Source organism: Saimiri boliviensis, chromosome 9 (assembly GCF_048565385.1).
Source record: "Saimiri boliviensis isolate mSaiBol1 chromosome 9, mSaiBol1.pri, whole genome shotgun sequence".
Classification (NCBI taxonomy): Eukaryota; Metazoa; Chordata; class Mammalia; order Primates; family Cebidae; genus Saimiri; species Saimiri boliviensis.
The window spans coordinates 119,799,933-119,812,327 of NC_133457.1; the positions used below are offsets into that span (position 1 = coordinate 119,799,933).

The window sequence follows — 12,395 nt, forward strand, 5'->3', positions numbered from 1 at the left end:
TCCAGGGCGCACACCGCGCGCAGGCGCATTTGCTCCTTAAGACCCCGGAAGTGGTGGAGCCAACGGCCAGCCAGACGCGTGGCAGTCCCGGCGCTCAGGGTGCTCTCCGGGGTCGGGCATTTGTCGGTGAGGCAACAGCCCCTTGACGTCAAGGTTGTCGCATTGGAGATAAAGTCCGAGGTGAACTAACGTTTTGAACGTGCCAGTAAGTAAGATGGCGAGAAAGGCAGCGAGTGGAGCCGATCGATAGCGCAGCGCTCGGCTTGGCGCCCTTTTCGCGTGCGCAGTGAACGTGCGCTCGGAGCTGTCGATTGGGCAGGATTCGCGCCTCCATTTTTCCGGGAGAGAGCGGGAGACGGAGAGAGCCGGACCAGCTGGTACTGGGGATACAGGGAGCGTGGCTGGTGCGGTCGGCTGGGGCCTTTAGAGAAAACCACAGAGAGGACTGGGGCGAGACGGGAAGGGTCGAGAGTTGGCAAGGTGGCATGCGCCTCCACTTTGTGCTTCCTAAGTTGTCCGGTTTGGCCTGCACCCCCTCTTCTTCCTCAAAGGGCCTCGCTCCCATTCCCACCCAGTCCTTAGTTCGCCTCTGCATCCACATGGCCGCGGCGCGTATGATGAGGGGACCTCTGTGTTCTCGCCCTTTCAACTGCAATGTAACCAGTCCTGGATCGGGTTCTTGTTCTCGGGTCTCGGTGTGCTCACCTGCAAATTGGGGACGACAATTAGGCTTCTGTTAACCTGGCGAGTGAACGTTCTGTGGGAGTTGAGAAGTTGGGGCTGGGCCACTTCAAGTGTAAATATATATATATATGTATCTTTGTACACCCGGGATGCGCTCAGCAAGAGTGAAGAGACCATCGGATCGAATAGTGGTGTAGGGGAGCCAAAAATGGCTTCCCTCCGTCCTTCTAGGTTCCTTATTAGGACTAAGAGTTAAATTGACATAAGACAGATTAAGTGTTAAGTAAGTTACTGCAGAGTAAACAGGATGTGCAGGTAAAGCGTTGAGCTGGCATACGGAAATTATTCAAGTCATGTTAACCCGACGTTAACAGTAGAATCTTTCATGAACTTTTCTTCTCTTCCATACTACCCACTTCTGATTTTCATTCTTTATTGCTACTTCAGAATCTCCCTTTTTTTTTTTTTCGTGCAACTAATCATTGTTCATAGGAGAAAGACAATATTTAATTACGTACAAGAGTCCCACAAAATTAAGTAGTTGAAGTCAGATGATGAAAGTTTACACAGCATCCTGAGCTACTGAGAGGAATCAATAGAGAGGATTGTGGGGCCGGAGCAGGGGAGTGGGGCAGCTGTAACAAAGTTATGGGAGGGTGAACAGAGGAAATGTATGGTGAATAAAGCTTTGTTATGCAAACAGAAGAATTAGGTGATCCTCTGGTCTCATGTGATTTGAGTTAATCTTCCCTGGTTAATAAGGATTCGTGACAATTGAGGGTTTTTTGGAGGATCAGACTTGAGGAAGGTGAGGGAAGCGCCTACTGTTCTCTAAGTACCCACAGTTCAATGTAATCGGCCTGCCAAAGCATCTCGTTTTGGGCTGGCATGTCCTGAACTCCTTCAGTGGTTTAGCTCAGGACTCGGAGTTGGCAATTCTGATGTCTTTTAACCTTGGATAAGTAACTCAGCAACTTTTTATCTTGAGTAGGTGTCATGACATCCGTGAACCCATTTCATCTTTATTGTGTCCCAGGATTTTCTACTCAAATACAGACCTCTGTTCATGTACTACTTAATACACTGATTTTATTCAGTGAACTGATGCTTACAAAGTACTTAGCATGATGGTATCTGGCATGCAGGAAGTGCTTAATGTTAAGGGTTATTATTAACATCTATCAATGTCATACGGTGTATAAGAAATCAGGCTCTTATTGAAAAAGGAAATAAGAAAAAAAAAAAACTAAAATTAAAAAAAATCAGGCTCTGAGGTCACTTTTATTCGTTATTGCTGTTCCCCAGACACCTGTAGCCTTTTAATATGGTTTAAACACACACGTACATAAAGGTGTTGATTTTTGGCAAACAAATTTTCATGTTCAACAGTTGGAGTTCTTTTTTGAATAAACCAGTAACCATTTACAGTTTTTTTTCTCTTAAGTCTGAAGGAAAACTTAGACACTTGTAAATCAGTGCATGCACAATGCTTCCAGATTTTTACTTTTTTTTTTTCCATTTTTATTGTTTTGACCTTTATTGGCAATATTTTATTGGGCAGTTCACCTTTGAGTCTTTCTAAAGCATTCAACTTGCTTGAGCTTTTGTAGTGCAGTTGCTTTTTTTTGCCTCATATTTTGATTATCTAATTAGGTTATATAATTACAGTAACAAGCTCAGTTGCCTTAAAACAGGTTTTCAGAATGAGCATAAAAGATATTAGTAAACAGACAGCTCAGCGAGTGGAACCAGCAGTCCAGACCTTGAATAGCAGCTGTCTTGCATATTGCAGGTACCAGTCAATGTTTAATTAACAGAAGAAATGGAAGATTCTGGGATAGCAATAACGAATCATAGGTAGGTAGTATGATGGAGGAGAAAAGCTGATGAAAGATTGTACCGTAAATACTGGCTAATGTGATTTGAATGATTTCTGTATGCCAGGCACTATGCTCAGGCCTTTGTATGCACCACCTTGTTTAACTTCAGTAACTCAGCAGCTGAAGAACCTGAGGCTTAGAGAAACGACGTCACTGATCGAAGAGTCCTATGTTGCTTCTGTGAGTTACTAGAGTCTCTACCCTTCACCATCCATTTTCCCTTTTTGCAGCTGGCAGAGAAACTGTCTTCCTCTTCTCCAAGATGTACAGAACCAAAGTGGGCTTGAAGGACCGCCAGCAGCTCTATAAGCTGATCATTAGCCAGCTGCTGTATGACGGCTACATCAGCATCGCCAATGGCCTCATCAATGAAATCAAGCCTCAGTCTGTCTGTGCACCCTCGGAGCAGCTCCTGCATCTCATCAAACTAGGTAGATGGTGAACACAAATCCATACATCCCGTGGCAAGGTTTTAGATGTTTTCAAATGGCAGAATTTTTTAAGATTATTCTTGTTTTGTTTTAGTGCCTAGTACATGCCAGCCACTTCAGTAACTAAGTAGTTCAGTAAGTAAGGGGTAAGCGGAGTTCAGATTATGAAGATTTTATGCTGGTTCTGGCCTGAGGGTCTTCGTACACATTATCTGGAACACTTGTTGTTTACTGACTTCCTTCAAATTTTACATCAGATGTCATCTGAGTTCTCTTCCCCCCTGAAATAATCCGACCCTTTCCTACATTTTCCCAATTACCCTACCATAGTGATCCCATTTATTTTATAACAGTCACTTTGAAATGTCCTTTATCGCTTGGGTTGTTTCCCGTATGATCCTTACCTCCCCACTTCAAACCCATTGCCCCCTTATCAGAAAAAACTACAAGTTCAATAAGGATCAGGACCTTGTATTATTCAGCAGTATGTCTTGGTGCCTACCTGGCTAATAATAGAAAGCACTCAGGAAAATACTGAATTACCAAATGTGTTCATACCCTTTGACTTAGCAGTGCCAATTGTGAGCATTTCTTCTGGGGAAATAAAATGAATAAACTGCCGTGCCCACAACATGGAATTAGCTGTACATTTTTAAATATCCATAAAATGGAATACTACAGCATAATCAACATGAATATTTATTAGCCATGTTTTGCAAGAGTAAATGAACAAGTAAGTCACAACATGTTACACAGCATTGGTCTATTATTGTTTTGAGAAATAAAACAGTTGTGCATCGGAAGGGTCCTGAAGAATTTATACCGATACATTAACAGTCATTATCTCTGGATGGTAAAATTCAAGGTCGTTTTTGTTTTCTTGTTCATCCATAGTTCTCATTTATCCTCTACTGATCAATATATTATATGATTTGTCAAGTTATTTATGAATTTTAAATGCATATTCTTGATGAACTTCATTTTTTTAAATATCAACTTTCAAATACATTTCACTAATGTTCATATTAATAATGTAGCTGACTTAATGAGCATCAGAGCTGCTACTAATACATCTCAACCCTGAAAATACTAAAATTTGGAATAAAAAAGTAGATAATTTAACTACAGAACTGCTATTTTTTTAGTTTCTGTAGTTGTAGATAAAGTAGTAAACTCTGGAGGCAAGAACTGGGGAAATGACTTTGTCTGTTGGAGCCTAACCTTCCAGCAACCCATGTGGCCTCACAGTGTGGTGAACTCTGAATGCCATGGGCACTATACACAGTTCTGCAGAGCGTTAGGTGTCATGCAGCTCCAAGAAATAGGAAGTTGACACTGGTGAGCATTTTTCCAGTTTGGATCTAGAATTTTGTCTTGGCCTTTAAAAAACACACACACTTGCTATGCCCTTGATTTTTTCTTCCTTTCAGGAATGGAAAATGATGACAGCGCCGTGCAGTATGCAATCGGCCGCTCAGACACTGTTGCCCCCGGCACAGGGATTGACCTGGAGTTTGATGCAGATGTCCAGACTATGTCCCCAGAGGCTTCTGAGTATGAAACATGCTATGTCACATCACATAAGGGACCATGCCGTGTAGCTACCTATAGTAGAGATGGACAGTTAATAGCTACTGGGTCTGCTGATGCTTCGATAAAGATACTTGACACAGAGAGGATGTTAGCCAAAAGTGCCATGCCAATAGAGGTAAAAATTCCAGTCACATACTTAACTGCTTGCCTTCTGTTTTTCATTTTTGGAAAATGAGAGTACAGTTCAGACCGGCTTTAGTTGCCACAGTTGTGGATTGTGTGCTTGGATTCAGACACGTTTTGTACCTTGAGCATCTCTTCTTGTTGGTCTAGGTCATGATGAATGAGACCGCACAACAAAATATGGAAAACCACCCAGTGATTCGAACTCTCTATGACCATGTGGATGAAGTCACATGCCTCGCTTTCCACCCAACAGAACAGATTCTGGCTTCTGGTTCAAGGGATTATACTCTTAAATTATTTGATTATTCCAAACCATCAGCAAAAAGAGCCTTCAAATACATTCAGGTGGGAATCTTTGGAAAGGAGCTTTACGGTTTTTTCTTAAATACAGCGAGCTACTGTATGACTGTTCTCTTTTTAAAAGTAGTCTCGGTGATCATCCTATGAAACGAGTACAAACCCAGGATGCTTGCCAGATAGCATATGGATCAGATTTTGCTGGCACATACTGTCATCTGCCTGCTTCCTCTGGCTGGTCAGAGTTTATAAACTGACCCTTTGAAGGATTTGGAATCCATATTACTCTTTAAAGGTTGCAGATCCCTGTTAAAAGCAAAACGTGACCAATTTCACTAACATATAACTTCTACGAGTAAAAGAAAAACCATTCAGTTGAAAATATTGTTTACTGGCAAGGTGACATTTGGTACCCTATTTTGAATATGCATTGCAGAAACACTGATGTTTTCGTAGTGGCTTCTGTCTGTTTGATAACTGAACTGGGCTGGTTGCAGTGGCTCATGTCTGTAATCCCAGCACTTTGAGAAGCCAGAGTGGGAGGATCACTTGAGCCTGGAAGTTTTAAGATCAGCCTGAGCAATACAGTGAGACCTCATCTCTGCAAAAAAACAAAATTTTAATTAGCTGGCCATGGTGGCACGTGCCTGTAGTCCCAACTACTCAGGCTTCGGAGGCAAGGATGATTGGAGCCCAGGAGGTTGAGCCTACAACGAGCTGTGATCATGCCACTGCACTCCAGCCTAGGCGACAGACCAAGACCCTATCTGCAAAAAATGATAACGAACTTAATTTTTTACTCAATATTTATAGCCCTAGAGCAAATTAAAGAAGCTCTTAGGTACAAGTTGTGCTTACCTTCAGTAACCATACATGAGTGTGTCATTGTCTGATAATACCCCATCCTGAGTTCACTCAGTGTTTGTTTACAAATAATGAAGCTCACTTCTGTAGTTTTTGGAATATAACCAGTAAATACTTAGTTTTGGAAATATATTCAAAAAATACTTTGATGTATTCCAGAAAGGGATTTTATTCATTACAATACCTCTGTAATATCTAATCATTGTTTTACGGACTTTTTTCATCAGCCAGGTATTTTCCACATTTCCTCTGCATTTAATTGTTCACCAGTTGGTCACTTGTGTTAATGTCTCTGTCCTAACAGGAAGCTGAAATGTTACGCTCCATCTCTTTTCATCCTTCTGGAGACTTTATACTTGTTGGAACTCAGCATCCTACTCTTCGTCTATATGATATCAACACCTTTCAATGTTTTGTCTCTTGCAATCCTCAAGATCAACACACCGATGCTATATGTTCCGTTAATTACAATTCTAGTGCCAATATGTACGTAACTGGAAGCAAGGACGGCTGCATCAAATTATGGGATGGTGTTTCAAATCGATGCATCACAACTTTTGAAAAAGCACACGACGGGGCTGAAGTTTGTTCTGCCATCTTTTCCAAAAATTCTAAATACATTCTCTCAAGTGGAAAAGACTCTGTAGCCAAACTTTGGGAAATATCAACAGGACGAACACTGGTCAGATACACGGGTATGTGAGAAGCTGATGTTACTTAATGTTTCTGTAGTGTTACACTTTCGAGAACTCTCCTTTAGGACCTCACAATAGAGCAACACAATAAGTCTAAGGCAGATGTTACCCTTTTCTTAGATCAGAGAAAACCAAGACTTAGAGGTGAAGCCGTTTAGCCAAGGATACAGTTTGTAAGAGAACTGGAAATAGAACTGTGCTTTCTTAACTTTGCTGTTTTCAGTACCTTATACCATGGACTAGGTTTGGATTCCACGCAAGTAACGTTTGAGAACCTGGTGGTCCATTTGTAGCTAGGCCTGCCCTCTTCCCACAGAAACGTGAAAGCAATCCAGAGGAAAAGCTTCGAGTAGTAGATCAGTATTATTAATATATACATTAGGGAAAGATGGCTGAGAGGTAAAGTCTTAGCCTGTGGTCAAAGGAAACCTCACGTGTGTTCTGAATGCAGATACAAAGTAGGCTCAGCAGACAGAAAAAAATGACATCCATTGAATTCTTATTAATTTTTATTGGCCTCGTTGGTAACAGTTGTACCTGTGGAGTCTTTTTATAATGAAACCTATTTAAATTTATCCTCTCACTAGTAGGGCCCAAGTCTGGTTATTTGATAGTGAATGTTAAAACACTGTCTTCTGTTCCTTGTAGCGCCACAGACAGTTGTTTAGTAGAAAGCCTCCAGAAAATTTGATTGTTTCCTCTATTTTGAGTTATGTTTGTAATGTACACTAAAATTGCCAGGAGCATAACTAAAAAAAAAAAAAAAAAAAAAAAAAAAAAATCATAAGAAAACGGTATTGGAAAAGGGACTAGCCGTGTTGTTTGCATTGAAGAGTAAGTGACATCTGACCCGCTAGAGGGCAGCATAATCTGCCTTAGATTTGTCTCATTGCAGCCAGTTTGCTTCCCGGCCATCTTTCTGGCTTCTGGCACAGCTAGCACATCTTAGGAAGAGCCGTTTTTATCATAATTCTTGGTGACTTCATTGAAACAATTATATGCAGTTGTTCTGGAAAGTATTATTAAAGAACAAGTGTGTTGCAAAAAGATACGAAAGTGATCAGAGTAAATGTGAAAAGTATGCCCCTTTTAGAAGTTACAACTATTTCAAGGAGTGTGCTTTATCCTGCCAGATACCCAGCAGCCTGCTGACAAGAGCTTATATATTTGCTGTAAGAATGTTTTGTATGTTTTATAGTATATGAGATTGATTGACTTGTTTCAGTGGGGAATAGCAGTGAGGTTTTTCGAAAATGTGATTATGCTGAATTTATAGGCAAATTCCCCTTTTCATTTTTTGTCATTTCACAGCTCAAGCCTCTGTCATGTCAGCATGTTAAGATTTCTGTTCCTAGTTTTAATATTAAATTAGTTAGAATTCAAAGGGTTTTTGAAACGATGAAAAGAGAAAAACTATCAAGAAAACATTAGAAATTGGGACGTTAAAACTTAACTAAAAACAATATAAATAATTAAAATGCAGGACTAAGAGGAAATAGCCATAGCATATATACAGATGTTAGACATTGAGTTAATATCCTTAATCTATAAAGAGAACTCAAATAGGAAAAAGATGAGCCCAAACTAGAGAGGAGGAGCCAGAGGACAGGGGCTGGTTTGTAAAAGAAAAACGATCAGTGAATCCTAGAAAAGACGGCCGGCCTCGCTGCAGCCCCCGGAAATGAATACGGGGACCTGGGTTTGTTCATCAGATTTTAGGCATTTTAAAGATTTATATTATCTAGTATTGATAGAGATTTGAGGAAATAATCATATTTTGTTGGTCAGAGTCAGCAGTAAAATATTTCAGCACAGTTTGGTGTCGTATCAAAATTTTAAATACATACTTTTTGACCCACTGTATCCACTCTTAGAAATTCAATCTAACTAGGTAATTGGACAAGTGGGTACCTGCCCATAAAAGGTTCGGATGTGTATCCGAACATCATCTGGAGTGGCCGAAAGTTGGAAACAGCATAAATGTCCACTAAGAAGCATTGAGGAGATGCATTACGCATCCGTGGACAACATGCACCTTTAAAATAAGCGTGCATGCTAACACTGGCTGAGCGCTTGCACTGCAGAGCCTCCTGTGCATTTTCTTCTTTTTATCCTTATAGCCTTAGGGGGTAGGTTCTGTCATTACCCCATGGAACAGATGAGAAAATTAAGGCTGAGGGATATGAAGTGATTTGCCCAGGTTCACATCACTGGTAAGTGTGGAACCCACAGCTGACCACAGAGTTGGTGGCTTTATCCACTAAGCTGTATTCTGTCTTTACAGGCCTGTACTACATACGCTTCAGTGTTAATAGTTTATGACAAATGCTCTGACTTAAAGAATTTACAAATGAAGCCAGGCAAGGTGGCTCACACCTGTATTCCCAACACTTTGGGAAGCCAAGCGGGGCGGGGGCAGATCATCTGAGGTCAGGAGTTTGAGACCAGCCTGGCCAACATGGTGAAACTCCATCTCTACTAAAAATACAAAAGTTAGCCAGACGTAGTGGCTCATGTTTGTAATCCCAGCTACTCAGGAGGCTGAGGCAGGAGAATCGCTTGAATCCGGGAGGCAGAGGTTGCAGTGAGCTCTTGCACTCCTGCCTGGGTGACAGAGTGAAGCACCATCTTAAAAAAAATTTTTTACAGGTGAGCACATAACACTTAGGTATTTCAAAAGGGTAGTCACCAAAATATTGACTGTTACCTCTGATTGGTGCAATCATCAAGCAGTTTTTATTTTCCTTTTTATATGGTATTTTAAACATAAAAGTATGTATTTTATTCATAGTCATGAAAAGGCTTCCTTTTGGATAGATATTCCTGTACTCTGTCTCAATAATTCTATTTCTAGGAATTTACTCCTAAGGAAGTAAAGCGTTCTGTACAAAGGATGTTCATTACAACATTACTTATAATTGATATAAACTAAATATCAGGCAATAAAAGAATCGTCAAATAAATAATGATGCTTCCAAACATGAAGCACTTTGCATCTAGTAAAAAACGTGGAAAAATGTACTCAACATAAAGTTGGTTAAAACTATAATAAAAATGTGTTTTTATGCCTCAGAGTACATTAGGACAGTTAACAGTATTCCCTCAGGTAATGGGCCTATCTTCTTTTTGAGACTGTCTTGCTCTTGCTCTGTTGTTTGTTGCCCAGGCTGGTCTTGATCCTGGGCTCACGCAGTCCTCCTTCCTCAGCCTCCCGAAGTACTGGGATTACAGACGTGAGCCACTGTCCCTGGTTTGATTTTGTTTTTTGTACTTTTTTAGAGTTTCTAAAAGTGTACAGGGTCACTTCAACAGGTTTAAAATGCTTTTGCACTGAATGCTAGAACGTTCTGAGGGTCTAAGATGTGGGTTTAGACAGCTCTCCCTCTTGGTCTCTGTGGCAGGTGCGGGTCTGAGTGGACGCCAGGTGCACCGGACACAGGCTGTATTTAACCACACCGAGGACTATGTGTTGCTGCCCGACGAGAGGACGATCAGTCTCTGCTGCTGGGACTCCAGGACAGCCGAGCGGAGAAACCTGCTCTCCTTGGGGCACAACAACATTGTACGCTGCATAGTGCACTCGCCCACCAACCCCGGGTTCATGACGTGCAGCGATGACTTCAGAGCGCGGTTTTGGTACCGGAGATCCACCACCGACTGAGCCGCCCTCTCCACAGGGGGCGTTCTCAAGAGCTCTGCCCTCCTCCCCCACGTCCTGTATGCAGCTGCGGTCATTGGTCAGTGCACCATCTTTGGCAGTTGTGCCGCCACCTCTGTCCACATCCTTCTTGGATTTGTATAAAAGAATCTTTTTTTACCTTGATGTAGAATCATGGTGGAAAAAGTTGGAAACACAGACCTGTGCAGTTCTGCGTTCACTGATTATTACAGTGTGATTTTCATCGGTTTTGTAAATACAGGCCTTGCCATTTCTTTTGATCTCTTGATTGAAGAAGGATAGGGTATTAAAGTGCTTTTGTCAGGAATTTTCATTTGGTTCTTTTGTCAGCTTTCTCGCTTGTTCTGCTGAACTCTGTGTATTTCCTTTCCAGGTATATTTGAACAGATAAGTAGGCATGCAGCTCTGAGACTCCACAGAGTTGTGCCGTATCAGAAGCATTTTAGAGAATCCCTCAATTCTGTCCTGAAATGATGTTATTCTGATAATAAAGCTCAGATCTGCAACTTTAGTGTTACAGATTTTTCACTTCAATAAAATTAATGGCCAGTTTTTCCTGACAATTTATAGGAAGAGTATCTTTCAACATACTGCCCACATTATCCTTCAATACCTGCAATACTTGTTTTTAGTAACCGTATGATAAAATTGTGATTTGATGAAAAAAACTGAAAACATATCCATCTAATTAAATTAGGTCAGCCTGCTGTTGCTCTCAGGTATTGCTTATCTTCGTGAATGATTAATAATGACTGACTTCGCTCTTGGGTGATTTTAAGTCTTTTCAGTTCTCTTCAGCGTCAACTGTAACTTTTCATCATGGATGCACATAGTAACTGCATTCTCAGAAGATTTATGGAATTAACCAATTGATACAAGTTTTCTTTTTCTTGAAACTTTTTTGAAGATAACAATATTTCTCTGGATTCAGCTCTAGCTGAGTCAGAGAACTCTGAATTCCCCTCCTACAGACATAAACTTTGCTTTATATTTATCCCAAAAAAAACAAATACCTTGTGATCTGGGTAGGAGTACCTAGAAATATAATCTGGGATCATTTGATAAGAATAGTAAATAGATGGAAGTAAAAGTAATTGCTTTACATTATGGGAACTTATTGAAAGTTATCTGCTTTAGTCGTCCTTGTGAATTGTTTTAACTCCTTGATCTGTAAAATTGTCTTAAGCATCTGAACATGTTAAATCACAGGGTTTTGGCTCAGATTTCCAAAGAGCCATATTTTTTGTTCCATAGTGAGTGTAAATTTCCGGTTGTATTTTGCATCCTGATTTTCTGATATTTGAAGTTGGCCATCTGTGGATGCTACTCTTGTAAGGCTAAAAGACACCTACTTAATAGAAACAAGGATAACCAGTTCTAAAAGCGTTACAAACCTCCCCACTTCTTTTTTCGGACTTTTTTTTCCTTTGGCTTTCAGCCTATTAAACTGTAAAACAGAGATTTAATGTTTCCCTACTGTTCTACATTGGCTCACGTACTGAAATGACCACACAGCACTCCCTGAGATCCTTTCAGTTGTTCATGAATTAAAATAATGCCCACGTTTTCTAGTTTTTGGAGTCGCCTCAGCAATGGTTCTGTAGTTTCAGGACCTGAATTTTAAAAGATCAAGATACTTTTCAAAAATAGCTGGTTTTTGTTTTGGGGTTTGTTTTTTCCTTTTTTTTTTTTTTTTTTTTTTTTTTTTTTTCCTTTTAAAGGTCACAATGTTTTGAGCCTGGTGTAAATGCCAGGAATATTATATGGACTTGGTATCTGCCATCTCGTTAATTGTACCACGCAACACTCTGCCATTCAAACATTGAATAATATCTGGACAGGATACAAACTTATACCCTCTGTGTTACTGTTTTTATAGATATCTGAGTTCTAAAATAAACTTTTTTTATGTAATGATAAGCCAGTTTATTTTTTTGGAACTTAGTTTGAACATTTCCCACATCTGAACATCTGTTCGCAAATAGCAGGTATGACTTTGATACAGTTCACACTTTCTTTTGAACTTTGTTCCAGAAGTCAGGTTTTTACAGCTGGATCACCTTTAGCTCTATCTTTGCTCCTGTGCTATCTATGAAGTTAAAGAACTTGAGTATAATTCCGTTTTTGTTGTTGTTGTTGTTGTTGT

General features: G+C 40.3%; 1 protein-coding gene across 3 annotated transcripts; it reads left to right on the forward strand.

Moving 5' to 3' along the window:
• The first annotated feature begins 43 nt into the window (after positions 1-43).
• On the forward strand, positions 44-12,169 carry CSTF1 (cleavage stimulation factor subunit 1). 3 transcript variants are annotated; one of them, XM_003932605.4, is made up of 6 exons: positions 44-205; positions 2,795-2,995; positions 4,426-4,703; positions 4,862-5,059; positions 6,180-6,570; positions 9,972-12,169. In XM_003932605.4, the coding sequence occupies exons 2-6, from the start codon at positions 2,827-2,829 to the stop codon at positions 10,229-10,231; spliced, it is 1,296 nt and encodes a 431-aa protein (XP_003932654.1). In that variant the 5' UTR covers positions 44-205; positions 2,795-2,826; the 3' UTR covers positions 10,232-12,169. The 3 variants fall into 3 exon arrangements, with proteins under 3 accessions (XP_003932654.1, XP_074262788.1, XP_003932653.1); XM_074406687.1 differs by having other exon boundaries at positions 44-180; XM_003932604.3 differs by lacking the exon at positions 44-205 and adding an exon at positions 222-377.
• The last annotated feature ends 226 nt before the right edge of the window (positions 12,170-12,395 follow it).

Coding starts and splice junctions, on each gene's coding strand:
- CSTF1 (XM_003932605.4), top strand. CDS start 2,827: ATGTACAGAACCAAAGTGGGCTTGAAGGACCGCCAGCAGCTCTATAAG. Junction 2,996..4,425: donor CCTGCATCTCATCAAACTAG/GTAGATGGTGAA, acceptor TCTTCCTTTCAG/GAATGGAAAATGATGACAGC. Junction 4,704..4,861: donor AAAGTGCCATGCCAATAGAG/GTAAAAATTCCA, acceptor TTGTTGGTCTAG/GTCATGATGAATGAGACCGC.